Below are 20,993 nucleotides of genomic sequence, written 5' to 3' on the forward strand. Positions count from 1 at the left end.
GCAGAGATAGCACAAGTTTTCTTGGGCTTAAGTATTTGTTTTAGAATAGTAGTCATATTTTCTTTATCATAATGTGTCTCTGATATTGTTCTTCTCATTTTGTTTTTGAACGGCATGGAAATGAATCGTTCGGCTTGTTTCGCGATTTTGAAGACGATTTGTAAGTTGAATTCGTTAAGTGGCTTACTAGAAAGGGAAATTAGGTCGGAAGTGTCTTCGTTTTCGGGGGGACAATGGAAGTTATTTTTGAGGGTCAGGTTTTATACCAAAATTGGTAACCACGTGACCAGATATTCAATTTTTTTCCTGAAAAATTTTGATTTCTCCGGTTAGAGTTTTAGGTTTGCTTTACTTCGTTTGTCAAATACCAGCTTTAGATCATTGACATGTTCCTGGAGTGATGACGAAAAGACTATGATGTCATCGAGATAAATTATTTTGCTCTACCTATCCTGTCTAAAACGTCGCTTACAATGGGCATGGGATATTTGTCCTTGACGGTCTTCTCGTTAAGCTTTCTATAGTCGATCACCAATCTTCATTTTTTATTACTTAAGCTGTCGGATTTTTTGATACCAGAAAAATAGGTGCACCCCTAATAATATCTTGGCCCAAAAGTTTTGTTATTTGTCTTTGTGTCTCCTGTCTTTCTATGGGGCTATACCGGAATGGTTTTGAATGTAGTGGGATTTCGTCTGTAGTATGTATTCTATGTTTAACCAGTTTCGTAAAGGTTAGGTTATCTTCCTCATGGTGAAAAAGTTTTGGAAATTTCTTTTTTTTTAATACGGTAAATTCGTTGACGTTAAAGTAGTCCGTCCGCAGTTGGGTAAGAATGTCGGTCTTGTCTTGGGGTATGTTGTCACTGACCTCAAAAATGGCATTTATTTCGATAAAATCGTTCTCGGTGTACTTCTCAACTTCTAATGCTGAGTCGAGATACAGTTTCTGTTTGTACCCAATACCCAAGTTTTAAAGACAACACGTGCAAGTATAACCGGCGGAGGTTAGAATTATATATTTCTCAATTAATATTCATATTCATTGTGCTTCTACTGCTTCTACTTAAATTTTCATCCCAACGAAACGGTTTAAAGAAAGGAAATTTAGATAGCTGATCTAACTTCACAAAGGTGTCAACATATTCAGATTTACTACGGGGATACGGTCCCAGAAAATCAAAAAAACTATTTTTGAAAGAAACTCTGAGATGGTTCTGTGTGCCCCATTGGCGGTGTGTCCCAGTAATCAACATAAGGAAAACCAATCGAGGCAACGAAAAAGGTCAGATTTTTTGACTTAAATAAATTGAATTTGATTTCATTTTGGGGCTTGGCGGACTGGCCCCACGTTTGGGCGGCAATTCAGATTATTGTAGAATACAATACAGTGCATTCGAGGATGGATAGTCGCACGTGTTGGTTCCTTGAGTCATGCGCTCGAAAATTTTCAAATCTTAAATAAAAACCACGTGCGAAATCGATGCGTAAACCGAAGAAGGGGAAAAAAGGATAGATAAGGAAATTTGTGGTGGAATTATATTTCTTCTTGATGTCCTATATTAAGATATGGAACTCTACGGTAGCTGGGTTGGCTGGCAAATATGAAAATAATATGCTTTACAAATTTTTTATTTTTTTTATTTTAAGTGTATCCCCAAAAGATATTTACTTTATCTATTTATAATTAAAATGAATTTTAATTTTATGAACTATACGAAAACTTAATTATAATAAACGTCGCCGGATTTTCAAATTGACTAAAAAAAACGTATATAGATAATAATATCGCTTCTTTTATTGGTTTATTTATTTATTGTCTCCACTGCAGAGATTCCCTTTTTTTGGCATAAAGTCAAATTATAAAGCTCTCTGCATTTTTGTAGAATTGGTGTATTTCACATTTAAAATACGTACGTGAAATTTCAAGTAAATCGGACCACCACCACCCATACCGCCCATATAAGGATATAAAGTTAAGAAGTACATTTGGCATGATTATTTATTTTTATTAATTCATATAAATTTATGTATCTATTTATTATACATATAATTATACTATTATAATAATTAAAAAATTTTTTAGAAAATGGATCATCGTGATCCGAATCCGAGTCACTATCATCGCTTCCCAAAAATTTTCATTATTAATATGTTTCATATTTGGTGCATCTAAAAGATTTATGACTTCTTTCGGCAAAGCGATTTTTTATTTTTAGACGATTTTTTGTTTATATTTAGGCTTAAAAGTAAAGAATCCGATGTATCCATGGATGGTTTGCTTTAATACAAAAGCAGTATCACCCATTTTTTCCTTTTTGGCTGAAATTGATGCTGCATGAACAAGAAGACTTGTATTATTTTCTTCAATATAAGCCAGATCCGTTGATATTTTTCTTTTGAGCCGTGATCCTGCATCACTGTAAGGGAGTCGAGGTCGTCCCATTAGACCATCTGAACCGACTTGTTTTGGCCCACGACAACCATCATCGTGGATGAAAGGCAACTGGTTTCAATAGTACGGTTTTTTCAATCATACGGTTTCATTTAGCCAGATTTTTCCTTATATATAGGTGAAAGCTTCTGATTTGCTTAGCGCCAACCCAGTCAACTAAGGCTTTGTCATTTCGATCTCCTTTGATCCATTCATCCAGGAGAACCGATCGGCTTATCTCAAACTTGTCTTAAACGGCAAAATATAAAGAGCATAGGCAAATTTAGGCAAAAGTTCGTTACTAACATCAATTTAATTACAGTTTTAAGTAAACACATCAGTTATTAGTTTTTGGCACAAATCATTTCTGACTCCACAATAGAAGAACACTTTGATTAGATTTTGCCTAAACTAAGACCCAAACAAAGACAACAACAATTACAACATGGAGCACATAATTCTAAATCGTTTTGGTGTTCCTTATGTATGCTCTTTCACAATATATATTTATCTTCAAAATACAATTTACAAAATGTTTTGACTTTATGCCAAAAAAAAAGGGAATCTGGCCCAGTGTGAACTGTAATATTTCTTTTAGTCTTGTATTCATTGGCATAATTGTTCCCCATTATCTATCGATATCCCAGAAAAATGCGTAACGTCTATCTGATAGCATTCTCTCTTGTTATGCTTATTTTATGTTTAAAATTAATGTTCATAATGTTCCGTAAAACTGAGTAATTCGCTCTAGAACGTTCATGGCTTCTTTAATTAAAGAGCAGAACGCTAAGCCAAAGATGTGTGTGCGAAAGTACTGGAAAGATATCTCTCGAGAGGGGAAATATTAGATAATGAAGAGAGCTGTTAAGGAGCCGTAAAGCTTAACTGTGTCTCCAAAGTTGGTATGTAAACGAATGATAAATTTAGGAGTTTCTTGGAAGCGTTGCTTTGAACAGAATTCCTAGGGAGCAGCAGAACGCTCGCTTCGTCACTGGTCGCTTCGTCAATCGTCAATCTCCTCATAATGCCGAATGCTGATGCTGCGCATAAATCGAGCTTGCTCTCCACTTCGTCATCCTCATTTTCCGCCAGCAGAGCGGACTGCTCCTCGTTTTCCCATTCCTCGAGCATCTCGGCAAGCACCAAAGTCGGCGGTGGCTCTTGGGACATCATGTCGCTGAGTTGCCCTTGGCCGACTTGTTGATCCACACCCTATGAAGGTGACTGTGACATGGCGTTAGGTGGCTTAACCAATCCACCGGGTCCTATTTGTGGTAATCCTGGAGATGGAACGCTGCCGTGGGATGCCTGTTGCAGAGGTGGTTGCTAAACTTCTTTTTGTTGTTCTGATTGCTGCTGCTGGGACGGAATGCCAGGCATCCTATTCTACTGGCCTAGTCCCGAGGAGCTTATTCCGTTGTTCTGCGATATGTGCTCCGGGCCATCGCATTCCGGTGCTCCACTGGACCCGAAGTATTTAGGATTGCGGCGTCGTGCTGGTGGGTGGACTCACGTTCACCAAGTTGACATAGCCTCGAGCAAATTTTGGAAGCTCAAGAGGGGCAGCGACGGTGCTCTATTCCTGAGCGTACGCTGCTTGTGGCCACAACCAAACCGAGAAATGCCGTCATCGAAAGTTGAGTGGGAGTGCATTTGAGAGGCGCGCTTTAAGATATATACCCGAAAAGAGGAGCATTAAGCGAATATCAATTTCACAGCCAAGTCACTTTCGGTTTCATCCAAATCAAGTTCATCGAGCGAGATTTTTCTAAGTGTTTGTTGAAGCTCATTGATCAGCTTTAACCTCACATGAAGAACGAATTCATATACCGAAATTATAGCAAACACATTTTCACCGCTGTTTGCATCAGCGGCAACGTTTCCAAAATTTTCAATAGCCATGGCAACAGAAATAACAACGAAACGGCAGAAACAGCGACTCGAAATTTGGTTCAAGCGGGAAGATGAGCGCAAAAAAAATTATAATTATAATTATAAATGTTATAAATAAAAAAAATGTTATTAATAATTTTTAGCAAGTCTGTATAAGGTGTTTAACAAAATTTGGATAATTCTTCGTCAAATGACTACTAATTTTATTTAAGTGGTTTCGTAAGTCATTATATAAATTATTAAATTCGCTTTTTTCATATCTATTGCAGTTAAGGGGGTGGACGCCAGTTTTTTTTTAAATAGAAAGCTAATAGTTGTGCTTGATGTAAAAAATTCCTTGTTCGAATCCATCACGTTCACATTAATAACTAAAAGATATTCTCGCGCGCGCACTCTGCCATCAGCCTTAAACTCTTTGGAACCTAAGATGTGTAGCATTATCTCCGTTTTCTAAGCTCCCCTCATTCACGCTTTCTCTCTCTTGTACTCTCGCACCCTCAACTTTGGGGTAAGGTTCTGCTGTTCGCTCGTCGTTCATTTATTCGCGTTCGTTAACTTGAACATATCGCATAGATGCAGAATCTCGTTCGCTAAGCCCAATAAAATCGCATCCTTCGAAATCGCTACATAAACCTCGAATTTTTATTGCTTTAAAAGGGGTAATAAAAAAGCTTATTAGCTCAACATTTGGTGTCCCGACTTGATTTGTTCATAAACAATATATAGCGCAAATCCTGCAAAGCTGTTTAAAGCTTTAACTTCAATTATTTCGCTGTTGTTGCTGAGTACGTTGTTGGACAACAATTTGTGTCTGCACGCTGACAAGGTTAAAGGCAGTGAGCATTGAAAGTAACCCCGATGGTTACGCAATAGATTGCAATACATAAAGAGTTATATTTGTGCGCGTATGGTCAGGGACAGGTGGCGCACCGGAAAGCGGTGGACCGGACCACATATCGCAGGACAATGGAATAATCTCCTGGGGACCAGACCACATGAATATAAAGCCCGGCATGGACGCAGCAACAGTTTCAACAACAATGAAGTTCATCGATCACCGCCGCAGCAGGCATCGCACGTCGGCGTTCCATATCCACGATTGCCACAAGTAGGACCGGTGGTTAAGCCACCTTATGCCATGCCACAGCCACCTTCATAGCGTGTGGGTCAACAAGTGGGCCAGGAGCCAATCAGCGGCATGATTTCCCAAAAGCCACCGCCGATCCCGGGACAGGGAATACCATGCAAAAGCAGCCTCGCCGCGTCAATACCCACATCCCCATCAGAATCCGCAGCACCAGCATCCGCAACAGACTCCGGCCAACCAAACTGCCCCAGCGCAGCTGGTGAGAAAGGAGCTGATCCTTTCGCATGACAGCGTGGAATCCATCACGCCAGTTTTGTACCGATGAAAGCGGCTTACGATGGCGGACGTATGCCCGGTGGATCCATAGCGGTCCAGTTTTTTGGCACTTCAAACCTGCACGGCCTGTTAACTTTGCAAGTTCTTACGACAGCAGCTGTTATGCTGTCAACGCCCACCCTACCATGACCAGTTAACATAAATATTGATCCCTACAATTCTAAATACTTCCCTCTTACACGAAATAGAACCTCCGACGCATGGCTTTCCTAGAGAGAATTACTCATTTAATAACATAATAAACTTTAATTTTAAACATAACAAGAGGGAATGCTATAGTCGAGCTCTCCGACTATCAGATACCCGTAACGCAGCCAGTGGAAATGCGAACGTGAAATTTCATCACTTTTCTGGGATATCGATAGATATTGGTGAACAAAATGAGAAAAATTTTAAAATTTGTTCAAAAGTGGGTGTAAGGAGGGGCGTGGCCAAAGTGTTTTTGGCACACCATAGAAATTGGCAAGACAAACAATAAAAACGAAGGGTTGTGCGTGGTAGTTGTGGGCGTTAGAGTGAGCGTGGCAAAAAGTTTTTTGTGGTTTGAGAGCGTTAGACAGGGTGGGCAACTTTTGGAAAGCAACTTGCGCTGCGCTTATCTCTCTGGAAGCCGCATGCTTAATCACATCACTTTCTAGCTTTTATAGTTCCTGAGATCGAGGCGTTCATACAGATAGACGAACGGACAGGGCCAAATCGACTCGGCTATTGATCCTGATCAAGAAAATATATACATTATATGGTCGGAAACGCTTTTTTTTTTCGAACGGGTCCCACGGCCACACCTCCAGCCCAACCGACCGAGGTGCGCTGCCGTGTATCGTACAGCTCGATTCGCGAGAAGATATAGACGCGATATAAAAAAGAGAACAGGAACGAGGAAATAAATAAAATGTAAAATAACTATATTAAATATTACTGTTAGTAAGATCTAATTATGTATTGAAAAAGTTAAAATCGATTGCTTTAAGAGCGGCAGAGAGTCAAAAATTCAGATAATAGGATAAAGTCTATTATAGTCAGAACATAAAACTCTGTAAGGGTCATGCAACTCATAGTTAGATCTACAATGATTTAAGATAAGGGGTATATAGTTTCTAGTGAATCTACTTGGAACCGAGAAGTTAAGCCGACTAATTAAGTCGGGACTCTCAACATCCCCACGAATAAGCTTACAATTAAAGACTGTTCCAAGCATAGTTCTACGGTTAGCTAGGGACGGTAAACTAATTAAAAGTAGTCTATTAGAATAAGGAGGTAATATACGGTTTGCATCCCAATTTAGGTCAGAAAATTTTAGTTTAGGGTCCAGAAGAACACCAAGATCATCAACCCGTGTTATTCTGTACAATGGGCACCCACTTAGACTGTCGTGCGTATTGGGTTGACACGACAAAAGGTAATAACTTTACACTTTACACACTAACATCGTCTGCGTACATAATTACACGCGAATGTCTTATTAATAAGGGGAGGTCGTTAATGAATAAGGTAAAAAGAAGCGGACCAAGATGGCTCCCTTGTGGGACACCGGATGTGACTCGGAGAATACAAGATAAAGAATTTTTAAAGAGGACTTGTTGTGTCCTACCATTCAGATAGCTTGAAATCCAATTTAGATGATCAACTGGGAAACCTAAAAGATCAAGTTTTCTTATTAGAAGGTAATTCTTAACAGAGTCAAATGCTTTACTAAAATCAGTGTAGATGACATCTGTTTGAAGATTATTTTTGAAACCCTGTATTACGAAAGAAGTTAGCTCCAAGAGGTTAGTGGTTGTCGATCTGCGTTTGATAAAACCGTGTTGACACGGTGTTATGATTGATCTACAAAGGTGCTGCAAATGAGGAGTGATAACATTTTCAAACAGTTTTGGGATAGCCGACAATTTAGAGATTCCTCTGTAATTGCTTGCATCCATTCCCATAAGGGAATTGTGAAGATTCCAGACGTAAGGTAAGCAGTTTCAGTAGAGGCTTGCACAAGGCTTTCGCACAGAATCTGAGCACACAGCCAGCGACTCCGTCGGGACCTGGCGAATAGACAGGATTAACACGCTGAAGATCGTTAAGCAGTGAGCTTTCGTTTATAGTGGGGCAAAATATTAGATTAGATACCGCATAAGAAAATGGCTGTTCGGAATGAGGTAAAGTTGAATATGTTGTTTGAAAAAACTTGGCGAATAGATTGGCTATTGCCTGACCCGATGTTACCGTAGTGTTTTCAAAAAACAGCGAGGAAGGGTAAGAACTTGTTTTTCGCTTAGTGCTAACGAAATTATAAAACTGTTTCGGATCCTGTGCAAACTGGAACTTACAACGGTGTAAATAGTTCTTGTAGCACTGAGTATAAGCACGGGAAAGTTTAACCGAGTGCTTAAATATTTACAAAGGATGGACTGAGAACCGGTATTTTTAAATTTTATATAGAGTCTGGACTTTACATTTCTTAGGTGTGTCAACTCTTTATTAAACCAAAGAGGTTTAGAGATTGACGGATAGTACATCGGAACACAAGAGTCAAAAAATGATTTAATTGTGGTATAAAACATATTAATCGCATCCGCCATTATGTTGCGGGAGTAAAGATCGGACCAATTAAAGCCAGCTATAAAATTGTTTAGCCTCCGAAAATTTGCCTTGCGAAAACAGGGAATTCGCTTTGTTGACTTCTCTGAATTTACTTTTAATACAGTACCTATGTCGATTGCCACGTCGAAAGTAGGATGATATGGATCTTCAGGTTGAGTAAGAGGTGCTACCCTGGACAGAAACACACTTTCAGGACTTGTTACAAAACATAGATCCAACAGTCGACCAAGAGAGTTTGGAATATAATTAACTTGCGACAACGATAAGTCGAGCAAGCCGTCAATAAAATCATGTTGTGCTAAAGGGAGAAGGATATTCGATTGCTTTTCTGGGGACCACATTGTGCCAGGTATATAAAAATCACCTAGAACTACCAATTGGTCCCTGTCAGACAGTTTATTCAAGATGGACTGGACAGCGCACAGATGATTCTGATATTCTGGGAATTCAGAAGATGGCGGAATATACGAGCACGTAATATACACTGATCTGTCAGCTTTACACATAAGAATTCCGAGTTACGTGATTCTTCCAAAAGTAACTCCTTCAACGCGAGGGTAGATCTAACCGCAATTAAGACTCCACCTCACCGTCTGGTGAAACAGTCAAACCTATATATAGTGTACAAGCTAACAAGTAACATCAGGAAAAGCTGCGTGTGACGACGAACGACACACGAAGCTATACTTCGGATGCTGGTCGGCGGCCCGGCGGCCGTGTTCTGTGCGAGATAGGGTAATCTTAAGCTTTCTGACAGCCGAAATAAGTTATGTTATCGTAAAATACCTGCCGTGAATATCAAGTTGGAGCTACGACCGTGCTACCGGCTTATTCCAGTTCGTCACTTCAGCTATAGTCACCGATCGTGGACACCACCTGATCCCGATCCGCACTCTGCACCACACCGCCGCTGCAGAGGCGACAACGAGGTGACTGTGTTGGGAGCAGCAACGTGCCGCAACACACATTCAGAAACCACTTGGTCACTTCAGCTATAGTCACCGATCGTGGCCACCACCTGGTCCTGATCCGCACTCTGTACCACAGCTACAGAGGCGACAACGAGGTGACTGTGTTGTGGGCAGCAACTCGCCGCAACACACTTCAGCTACTACGTGAGCAGCAACGTGCCACGTTGACATCCCCTTGTAACAACGGTGCAGGCGGAGGAGTTCGCGGGCAACTACCTTGCCGCGTCCATCTTTAAATCATATCTTACATACCTGGGAAGACTTTGGAGTTAAGTATCTCCGGCTTTAACCAAGTCTCTGTGAGCACTATTATATGGGATGCAAATGAAAGACTATCACAATACAATTTGCTTAATTTCCTACGCAAGCCTCTAACATTTTGATAGGAGATAGTAAGATTCGTTATTAGTTTTTTGAAGAGGAAGAAGATGAAGAGGGGGATGGTGTAGTGGTCTGGCCACGTGAGGGAAGTTTAATTCCCACGGGCCCCTTTTTCCTATTTTTGATCTTAGCTTCAAACTCTTTTACCACAATACTATCCGGCCAAAAATCAGCAGAACATATGTCAAAAAAAAGCTCGTTTGGGACAGTTATCTTGAAAGATGATATGTCACTAGCGTAAGAGAAGTTAAGTTTTTCCACTTTTATATTATCGGCTTTTGTTTTGTCTTGTATATAAGACAATACATTAGACGATGTTTGATCAGGGGAAAGCCGAGAAACGAAAATTTGTTTCTTTTGGCCCTGCAGATTGTATTTCTGAACTGCCAACTTGAGCCGGTAGTCCGGACTCAATGTTCCCTTGTGGTGGTAAACTAATCAAGACAGGTGGAATCACTGGTTGAGAAACCAGTGCATACAATTCGGAATTTTTAGCAATCACAGGTTGGGGTCCCTCCACAGCGGATTGATCGGATTGCTCCTCATCTTTTTTAGCTGCCGATCTTAGCAACATATGCGGATTTGATGCAATTGACAGCTGATCAGTTGTGGAGTCCTGTTGATCATTTGCCCGTGATTGCGTGGTCTAAGGCAGCCTTTGGAGATTCATCTAATAGCTTAAGGCCATTAAACTGTGAATTAAGCGCGGAAAGAAGATCATCGGCTCGACGAAAACTATCTCTAGCTACGCCAAAACTGTTGATCAGTTCTTTCAAGCCACCTTTAGTTTGGTGCATAAACGATTTTATCTCGTTCGCAACCACAAGGCAAGCATCACAACAGTAGTTTAGATCTATACCATTTGCTAGGTCATCACTTGTACGGCCATTAAAACCAGCGCACTTAGTATGCACCATTCTATCACATAGCCAACAAGTCATTTTTGGCTGCTCAGGTTTTATAACCTGGCAACAATTTTTATAATTTTTTTTTATTTACGGTTTCCATATTTATCTAAAATTAGACCACTGTGCACGGAAACACAAAATCAAAACTTTCAAGCGAGCTGTTAAAAGAACCGCACGAGAGCAGTCTGCACGCTCAGAAATTTAGATTTTGTGTGGGAGAGCGAAAGATCGAGTGCACAGTGCAGTTTATGTGCATGCAAAAAACAACACAAAACAGCACTGCGAACAACGCACAAAGGAAGAGTAAACAAAACACAAAGACGAAAAATGCAAAATACTTCGTATATTTCTTTAAACTACTGCACAAATCACAACAGAATCACTCGCGAAGCGAACGGATCTTTAATAATTATGTTTAAAATATATGATAATTAGAGAAGATTATTAAAAACCACGGTTGGTTTGGCAAACACAAAATAAAAATCGGGGCGCAAAAAAAAAACACGACCGTTCGCCTTGAAAGCCAAATGAAATGAAGTCTGTTACATAATTTCGTCCTTACCCAAATATCCGGGCCTAAGGATGACAAGAAGTCAATTAATACTAGAGTTAACGTCTAAGAAACCGAAAACGAAGCCCGTAACCTTGTAGTTAACGCACCGTTGCCTTAAGCTTTAAATTCCTAAGTCCATATTCAAAAAACTCGAGACCGAGTCTTGAACGTCAATCAATCTAGATCAATAAGTTGAGTTCAGTTTGAGCCCTAAATTTAAATAAAATTATATTTTTATACCCGTTACTCGTAGAGTAAAAGGGAACACGTGATTCGTTGAAAAGTATGTAACAGGTAGAAGAAGCGTTTCAACTATATAACTTATATATTTTCTTGATAAGGATCAAGATTATGAACTATAAAAGCTAGAAGGTTGAGATTCAGCATATAGATTCTAGAGACAAAACCGCAGAGCAATTTTTTTTTCCATGTTGCTACGCCCACTCTAACGCCCAAAACCGCAAAAAAAGTTTTTCGACAAATCCATAGAAATGTACAATACTAATAAAACATGGCAACAGGGGCCAATAAACTTACGCTGCGTCTTTGTCATTAGAATCTGTTTGCTGAATCTCAACCTTCTAGCTTTAATAGTTACTGAGATCTCGACGTTCATACGGACAGACGGAATTGGCCAGATCGACTCTGCTATCGATCCTGATCAAGAATATATATACCTTATAAACGCGTTCTTCTGCCTGTTCCATACTATTCAACGAATCTCGTATACCCTTTGGGTTAACTTGAGTGCTATATAACCCTATTTTATTCTTATAAATTCTTTTCTTTTTAGATAGGATTGTGTATACACACCGAAGACAGTTTTGATAGCCAAAAAACGGGAAAGCTTTTTACAACAAAGACCGTCCGAACTCTACCAGAACCAACTGTACCGCCCCCACCACCACCGGTATCTATAAGCGCAAATTTAAATTCTGAGCCAATATATGAGGCAATAAACTTATACAAGCTAACAACAACAAAAGAAATAAAAAAGGAAAAGTATATGTTACTTGATTACAAAAGCATTAAGGATAACAGTAAGAAGCCTTCTACTTCTTCTGTTTTTGTAAAATATCAAATTGATGAACGTGAGAATAGACGAAAACAAAGAGTGGAAAAAAAAATTCACGAACTAACATTAATTGATATTCACAAAGATATTCACATAGATAATTCATTTTACAATATCTTGGAATTCGCGGAAAACTATTTTAATACGCATGACCTTTCAAGTGATTGTAACTTTATTTCTACACCGACACAAAAGGGAAAAAGTTCTGATAAAACGGCAAAACACGAGATGACAATGTTTTCTAAGTCAGACAAAATTCCAACGTCGCATATACACATGTATGATCCTGAGAATGTTGTATTGTCGTGCAGCATGTTTCGGGTAAGTATATATTTTTTTTTTTTTTTTTGTTTGTTTCGACTTGTCCCACGGCCACACCTCCCATCCAACCGACCGAGGGGCGCTGCCTTGTATCGTACGGCTCGATTCGCGAGAAGATAGGGGCGATATAGAAAAGAGAACGGAAACGAGGAAATGAATATAATGTACAATAACTGTAATAAATATTTGTGTTAGTAGGATCTAATTATGTATTTACAAAGTTAAAATTGATTACTTTAAGAGCGGCAGAGAGTCAAGATAACAGATAATAAGGGTCATGCAACTCATAGTTAGATCTACAATGATTTAAGATAAGGGGTATATAGTTTTTAGTAAATCTACTTGAAACCGAGAAGTTAAGCCGACTAACCAAGTCGGGACTCTCAATTTCACCACGAATAAGCTTACAAATAAACACTGTTCCAAGCATAGTTCTACGGTTAGCTAGGGAAGGTAAATTAATTAAAAGTAATCTACTGGAATGAGGAGGTAATATACAACTTGCATCCCAACTTAGGCGCCGCAAGCCAAAAAGTAAGATGCTTTTTGGACCGATTCAATGCGGTCCGAGTGGACTATGTACTGTAGACTCCAAACAGGTGAGCTATACTCAAGAAACCGAGGGATTAGTGAAATAAATAAGGTCTTAGTCATGTAAGGTTCATCAAATTAGACCACCTTTCTATAAAACCAAGCACACCCCTGGCCTTATTGACAATAGTCGAAATGTGGTCCGAAATTTTAGTTTGGAAGAACACCAAGATCATCAACCCGTGTTATTCTGTCCAAAGGGACCCCCCTTTGAGTGTAAGTCGTGCGTATTGGGTTATCACGACAACAAATCATAACTTTATACTTGGAGCCATTTAAGTTTAATACGTTATCATTAAACTGTGAATTAAGTGCGGAAAGAAGATTATCGGCTCGACGAAAACTATCTCTAGCTAAGCCAAAACTGTTGATCAGTTCTTTCAAGACACCTTTAGTTTGGTGCATAAACGACTTCATCTCGTTCGCAACCACAAGGCAAGCATCACAACAATTTAGAATATTACTACGTCATCACTTGTTCGGTCATTAAAACCAGCGCACTTAGTATGCACCATTCTATGACATAGCCAACAAATCATTTTGGGCTGCTCAGGTTATATAACCTGGCAGCAATTTTTATAACAGCAGGCAAAATTTACTGTTTCTATATTTATCTAAAATCAGACCACTGTGCACGAAAACACAAGATCAAAACTTTCAAGCGAGCTGTTAAAAGAACCGCACGAGAGCAGTCTGCACGCTCAGAAATTTAGATTTTGTGTGGGAGAGCGAAAGATCGAGTGAGAGCGAGAGAATAGGTGCACAGTGCAGTTTATGTGCATGCAAAAAACAACACAAAACAGCACTGCGAACAACGCACAAAAGGAAGAGTAAGCAAACACAAAGACGAAAAATGCAAAATACTTTGTATATTTGTTTAAACTAATGCACAAATCACAAAGAATCACTTGCGGAGTAAACGGATCTTTAATAATTATGGTTTCAATATATGATATCAAAAGAAAATTAGTAAAATCCTTGGCTGGTTTCAAAAACACAAATAAAATTCGGAGCGCAAAAAAAAACACGACTGTTCGCTTTGAAGCTAGGAAGTATTCCATATTCCAAGTATAACCATATTTAATATTGCAAAATTATTCCTCTATAACAATCACATTATTGTTTCAGTATTGAACAATTCAATGAAAATTTGTTTTCATTAAATAATAAATGTTATAAATGTTTTCTTTATGATTATTACTAAACTGCATTTCCCTCGAAACCTAGGATGGCATTTTCAGGACAACAATGCCCCTATCCACACTGCACGTTTGGTAAAAACATGGATTCAAAGCGAAAATGTAAAAGTTCTGGAATGACCACCATTCTCCCAGGACCTTGATACAATAGGAACGTGTGGGGATGGTTTGCTTTAAAGGTATACAAGGGAATAAAACTCGGTTGGTCTACGACTACTTTAGATTACCTTCAAAAGAAATGATTCACTTCCCAGACGATAAACAGAGTCTTAAGTCTTCTGAAATATCGACACGTGCTCTCTGTCGCAGAAGTTGGCGACGTGGTGTTTATAATCTTTAGGACAAAAAATCTACTTAGCAAGCAAGAATTATCTCCCAACGTAGGTCCGGGAGTTTGAGTAGTGAAGATTTGGTGGTATTGATCCCAAGAGAAACGTCCGTTGTAGTTGAGTTTAAAATTCTGAATGAATGTTTTATTTCTTTCTCATCGTTTTTATAGTTTTGGTTCGGTACATTTATGCGGAGCGGATGCGGTTCTGTATTGTTAAGTGGCACCGTTGTTTGGATCGTGGATCGTTTGGATCGTTGTATGGATCGTGATTTCCCACTGTGTCCTGCTGATCTGTATTTTCGTTTCCAGATCCTCTATTCTCAGCTCGTGTATTCCCAGCTCCTAAGTTGTCCTGTTTCTCTTAATCGTCTCTATCCGAGGTATGTCCAACTTCAACTCTGCTGTGCCAAGCCGCTCTACCGCTTCGTACTGCACGTTGTTTACCATTGCCTTGCAATGGGTGAATTTTATAAGGGCTGATCCATTCAATGTTTTGTCGACTCCGTCTGTAGCTTGTGATCCTATAGTTAGCGAAATTCTGTCGATATATTCTAATCTATAAATCCTCATGTCTTCTTCTATAAATGACTTACTTATCCCATTATTATAGTTATTCATAAATGTGTTCACCCTACTCTGCTCTTCGTTTATGTATTTCGTTAAGTTCTTAAACATGAAATTGACCTTGCTGCCTGCTTCCTCTTGTGAGTTTATGCTCTCTCTTAGCCTTTTCTCTTTCTCTATAAAAACCTTAATGTTATATTCGTTCAGTGGTTTTTCGGAAATTGGAAATCCCAACTGTAAGTCTTCCCTCGCGGAATGTATCGTCTCTCCGTATGTTGCCACTTCAGAGGCGTTTTCAAGGAACCCTTCTTGTATACTATTTCATAGTCCTTCCAACCCTTTAACTTGTTTCGTCATCGGCTTTGTTATTGCTGCGAAATCTTTAATGAACTTTCTGTAATCTCCATGTCTTCTTTTAATATGGATCTGTTTATTATTAAATCCCCATCCTTCAGCCGAACCGGAACAAATATAACTCTTTTCGATTCGGCTCCTATTGTATACAATTCTGATGGTCTGTAGGCCTCAAACTGAATCTTCTGTTTCATGATTGCTAACTTAAACCATCCGTTCTGTATATTAATAACCTCCTACAACTGCTGCAGCATATCCATTCTGGTCAACCCCTCGAAGAACTTCCCGGCGTAATCTTTACTAACAAATAGGGCAATGTCGAAAGACCTTTCCTTGTTCCTAAATATCCTGTGGATATGACTGTGGTAAATTTGCGTCATCCTCTTGAATGTTATGCAGCTGACCCCTGACCGAGGTTTTACTGCCGTTTTTGTCTGCAGTGCCGCTTGAATTAAACGATCCTTTAGAATTGTTCGAGTTATACGACAGTCTGGACTGTCCCGAATTGTTCAAATTCATCGACATCCTGGACAGGCCGCTGCCTTCTGTGTTTGTTGGTGGTTCGATCGCTAGCTATCCCCTACCATTGCTTCTATAACCGTTGTTGTTATACCCATTATTATAATTCTTGTTGTTAAAATTGTTACTATAATAACTGTTCCACTGCCTATCTCGGTTCGCTTGACTCTGATTCCATCTGGAGTTCCTGTTCTGATAATTGCGATATGGTCTTTAATAGCCTGTAGAGTCTCCCTGATTGAAATTACCTGCCCTGAGTGGGTTGCCCATCATCGGGTATGGAATTTCGAAATCTGGCCATCCATTCATACCCGGCATGGCAAACGGCATCGGAAACGGAGGAGGATTATTTCCTCCCCACTGGTACTGCGACCAAATTCCAGTCTCCAACACCTGGGGCTCCTCCTTGTTCCTTACATGTTCCTTATGGTTACTCCTATCGGTCCCTTCAAGGCTGAAATAAAGGCGTTCAGCACCTTCTCCTATACCATTTAATTTTCTCGCTCCTCAACAGTATGCTGTTTTCGCCTGTTTTGGTCAAACTACCCAAGGAGTTCTTCAGAGTCATAACCCTAGTGTAAAGGGTTTCTACGTTCAGCTTCTTTTCTTTGATATGGGTCAATTCCATTATCAGGTCCTGCTCTGATCTTTTGTCTTTCAAGTGGGAGGTCAATATTCTATTAATTTTATCCCATTTTAACTCTGACTCGTCCAAATCTAAGACTTTATCTGCTGCTCCTACTATCTTACTCCAGACTGCTCGGAGCGCTATAACTCCTATATTCGATCTTTCTTCCCCCCTAATCAGGCCTAACACCTGCTCAATTACTCCTATAAAACCATCTAACTTTGCCCCTTCATCTTCATATATCGGAATAATTTCTAAATAAGTTCTAAATTTATTAAGAATGAGTAAATTTCTTTATTCTAACGTCCAACATTACTTAGTAAAATGTGGTTTAATAATCTCTTCGCTTGCTTTTCTTTTTTTTTATTTACTTCTTTATTTATTTATTTATATATATATATATATATTTTTTTTTTAATACACTGCTTGCTGAAGCTAGTTGTTCGGCTGTGCGATACAGCCTCCTAACCAATTGCGGACAGTCAGTGCGATGGTATCGTCTACCTTTACCCTAACACCCTGCATGATGAAGCTAGCTAGTACTTCACGTACAGTGCGCCGCCCAATACATCTGAATGCTAGGTACATGTGAATGCTGTGGGTTACAGTGCCCTGCCTAATACATGCGAACGACCCGAATTTTTCTAATCACCCGAACTGTGCGTTGCCCTGCCTAATACATGCGAACGAACCGAATTTTTCTGATTCCTAATCGGCAATCGAGCCGTTCGGCTCGACCATTCCCCTTTTTCCTACACTCAAACTTGTTGGCACTTCCCGCTGCGCACCAAACTTTTACTGCCACCGACCGACGGCATGTCATCGTTCGATAGGCGAGCCCCTAGTCAAATTGAACTTCCAGCAACCGCCACCGTTCTCTGACGACCGTCAGATTCGATTGCTCGAGCCGTTATCTGCGACTTCGACATCTACCTCCGATCGTTTGCTTGTTGGAACCCATTTTCTTGCACTTCTTAAATTACTACTACTTACTTACTACTTCTTCTGTTCACACACGAAGGTCAGTTCTTTGATTTTCATATTTTACTTATGTAGCATTATTATTTCGATTTGGCTTATTTCGGCTATTTCCTCTTTGTTTTTTTTTTTTTTTTGGTATTATTCTTTATTTATTATTATTATGTTTATTTTTTTTTATATTCTGTGCACTTGAATTTTTTTTTTGTTTTTTTTTTATATTTTTTTTAATGCCATTTCTAATTGTTAACTCCCGGTTTTTTATTTCCGCCTCCATTTTACACACTTCACTGTACTCACTGTTTTTTCTTACATCGATATCATGTCCTGGTCCTCACGAATCCTGTTGAATCGTCCTTAGACGTGGAACTACCGACTCCGCCAGTTATCTTTCAACGTAGGTCCGGGTGTTTGAGTAGTAAAGATTTGATCCCAAGAGAAACGTCCGTTGGAGTGGAGTTTGAAATTCTGAATGAATGTTTTATTTCTTTCTCATCGTTTTTATAGTTTTGGTTTGGTACATTTATGCTTATTCTTATATGCTGATTGACCGAAAAGTAGAAGTGGAGCGGATGCGGTTCTGTGTTGTCAAGTGACCCCGTTGTTTGGATCGATTCAGCAATTCCAATGGTAATCTATCCAAGACTTAGCGTTTCAAATGGTGGTAGCCTAATTGAAAAACAATCGATCAAAGTTTTTGCTACATTCCCTCTTCTATAAACTTTTTCAAGGTTTTCTGTCAAACGTTATGTCATAAAATTTGACCTACCCCTCTTCTCACGTCAGCACTCCCTTCAAAAATGTTTACCTACTCATCTGTTGTAGTGGAATTAATATCATATTTTCATATCCGTTTTTTTTATTACGTCCACTCTAAAGCCTCCCAAAACTGCCACGACCAAATTTTTAAAAAATTCGATATTTTTTCATAATTTTTTAGTCTTGTAAATTTATATCGACTTGCCATAAAACTTTAAAGCCACTTCGCCACTTTGAAGCGATTGGCTTGTTCCACTTTCCTTCCGTGAATTTCGAGGTACAACCATGTTCTTCTATCTGTACGTCTAAAATCTAACTCACACACGTCCTCTAACGCAAACAAGCCACACAAATCTGCCACGACCACACTTTTGACAAATGTGTCGATCAGTTTTATTAGTGCTGTAAATTTCTATCGATTTGCAAAAAAAAAACTTTTTGCCACGCCCACTCTAACGCCCTGAGGCCGCCAAACCGGAACGCCCACACCTTTGAACAATTTTTTACATTTTTTTTTTCGCACGGGTCCCACGGCCACACCTCCCGCCCAACCGACCGAGGGGCGCTGCCGTGTATCGTACGGCTCGATTCGCGAGAAGATATAGACGCGATATAAAAAAGGGAACAGGAACGAGGAAATGAATAAAATGTAAAATAACTATATTAAATATTACTGTTAGTAGGATCTAATTATGTAATAAAAAAGTTAAAATCGATTGCTTTAAGAGCGGCAGAGAGTCAAGATAACAGATAATAGGATAAAGTCTATTATAGTCAGAACATAAAACTCTGTAAGGGTCATGCAACTCATAGTTAGATCTATAATGATTTAAGATAAGGGGTATATAGTTTCTAGTGAATCTACTTGGAACCGAGAAGTTAAGCCTACTAATCAAGTCGGGACTCTCAACATCCCCACGAATAAGCTTGCAAATAAAGACTGTTCCACTTGTAGACTAAAAGGGTATACTAGATTCGTTGGTAGGCAGAAGGAAGCGTTTCCGACTATATAAAGTGTATATATTCTTGATCAGGACCAATAGCCGAGTCGATTTGGCCCTGTCCGTTCGTCTATCTGTATGAACGCCTCGATCTCAGGAACTATAGAAGCTAGAAAGTGATGTGATTAAGCATGCGGCTTCCAGAGAGATAAGCGCAGCGCAAGTTGCTTTCCAAATGTTGCCCACCCTGTCCAACGCCCTCAAACCACCAAAAACTTTTTGCCACGCCCACTCTAACGCCAAAAGCCGTTCAAAACTACCTGTCACACACCTTTGAAAAATAATTTGATTTTTCTTCGTTTTAATGTTTGCATTGCCAATTTTAATTTGTATGCCAAAAACACTTTTGCCACCCCTCTCCTTACACCCACTTTTAAAATCGCTGTGAAAGCGAAGAAGAACAGCTTAACGTTTAAAGAAAGCTCTGCCCTCTCTTTCGAGCCGCTCTCTAGATTACTACTACGGTAAATTTGTTTTCCTTTATTTCAAAATTCTGCGGGTGCGATGTAGGAAATGTTAAGAAATGTTAATTTAAATCTGATCTTTGCTTCCTGTACGCTCTCTTTTCCCCTAGTTTTCATTCTCCTTCTTATCTCGACTGGGCTTCTGGTCTGGCGTTCTGATCTTCAAATATATTCCCTAGGTGCTACTTGTATTGTTACGGCCTCAAACAAAAAAATTATGGGCCACATCACAAGAACAAAACTTACCCTCTAAGGGTTAGCACTGAAGATAAAACAATTTAAAAAAATTCACGGCTGACGTGTAACGGATTTTGATTCTCAGAGCAAGTTCTGAAGGAATTGTTTTTTCTTTTGGGAAATAATGAAATTTTCATGGACTGAACCCAAGTACCAATTTAGCACTGACCACATGCGATTTGAAGCCCAGTGACTGCAACTTCGGATCCGGACACCGAATCTCATTTCTAAATATCCGCCAGTTGGAGAATTATCTAACATGATGGGCTTCAGTTTTTTTCCCTCCCAACCGACCGACGGGCTCTGCCGCGTATTTTACGGCTCGATTCGCGACAAGATAGACGCGATATAAAAAAGAGCACAGAAACGAGGAAAGAACCAATCACAATGTAAAAAAGTATAATAAATATAAATAATAGCAAGATCTAATTATGTATTAAAAAAGCTAAAATTGATTGCTGTAAGAGCGGCCTAGAGTCAAGATTACAGATAATAGAGTAAAGTCTATTATAGTCACAACATAATACTCTGTACGTTAGATGTACAATGATTTAAGATAATATAGTTTCTAGTCTACTTACAACATAAAAGTGTAGCCAACTAACCGATTTGGGGTTTATCAACTTCACCACAAATAAGCTTACAAATAAAGACTCTTCCCAGCATCGTTCTACGGTTAGCTAGGGAAGGAAAATTAATTAAAAGTAGACTACTGGAATAAGGAGGTAATATAAGGTTTGCATCCCAACTTAGGCGCAGCAAGGATCCAAAAAGATTTTTTGGACCGAAATAATGCGGTCCGAATGAACTACGTATTG

General features: G+C 39.3%; 1 protein-coding gene across 1 annotated transcript in view; it reads left to right on the plus strand.

Moving 5' to 3' along the window:
- Nucleotides 1–20,993, plus strand: part of Myo81F (Myosin 81F) — a 1,965,857-nt gene that overhangs the window by 1,266,538 nt on the left and 678,326 nt on the right. Inside the window, exon 13 of the mRNA NM_001316563.1 lies at nucleotides 11,948–12,550. Within this exon, the coding sequence (NP_001303492.1) occupies nucleotides 11,948–12,550 (603 nt within the window). The remainder of the gene's footprint in view (nucleotides 1–11,947; nucleotides 12,551–20,993) is intronic.

Source organism: Drosophila melanogaster, chromosome 3R, assembly GCF_000001215.4.
Source record: "Drosophila melanogaster chromosome 3R".
In the NCBI taxonomy this organism is placed as follows: Eukaryota; Metazoa; Arthropoda; class Insecta; order Diptera; family Drosophilidae; genus Drosophila; species Drosophila melanogaster.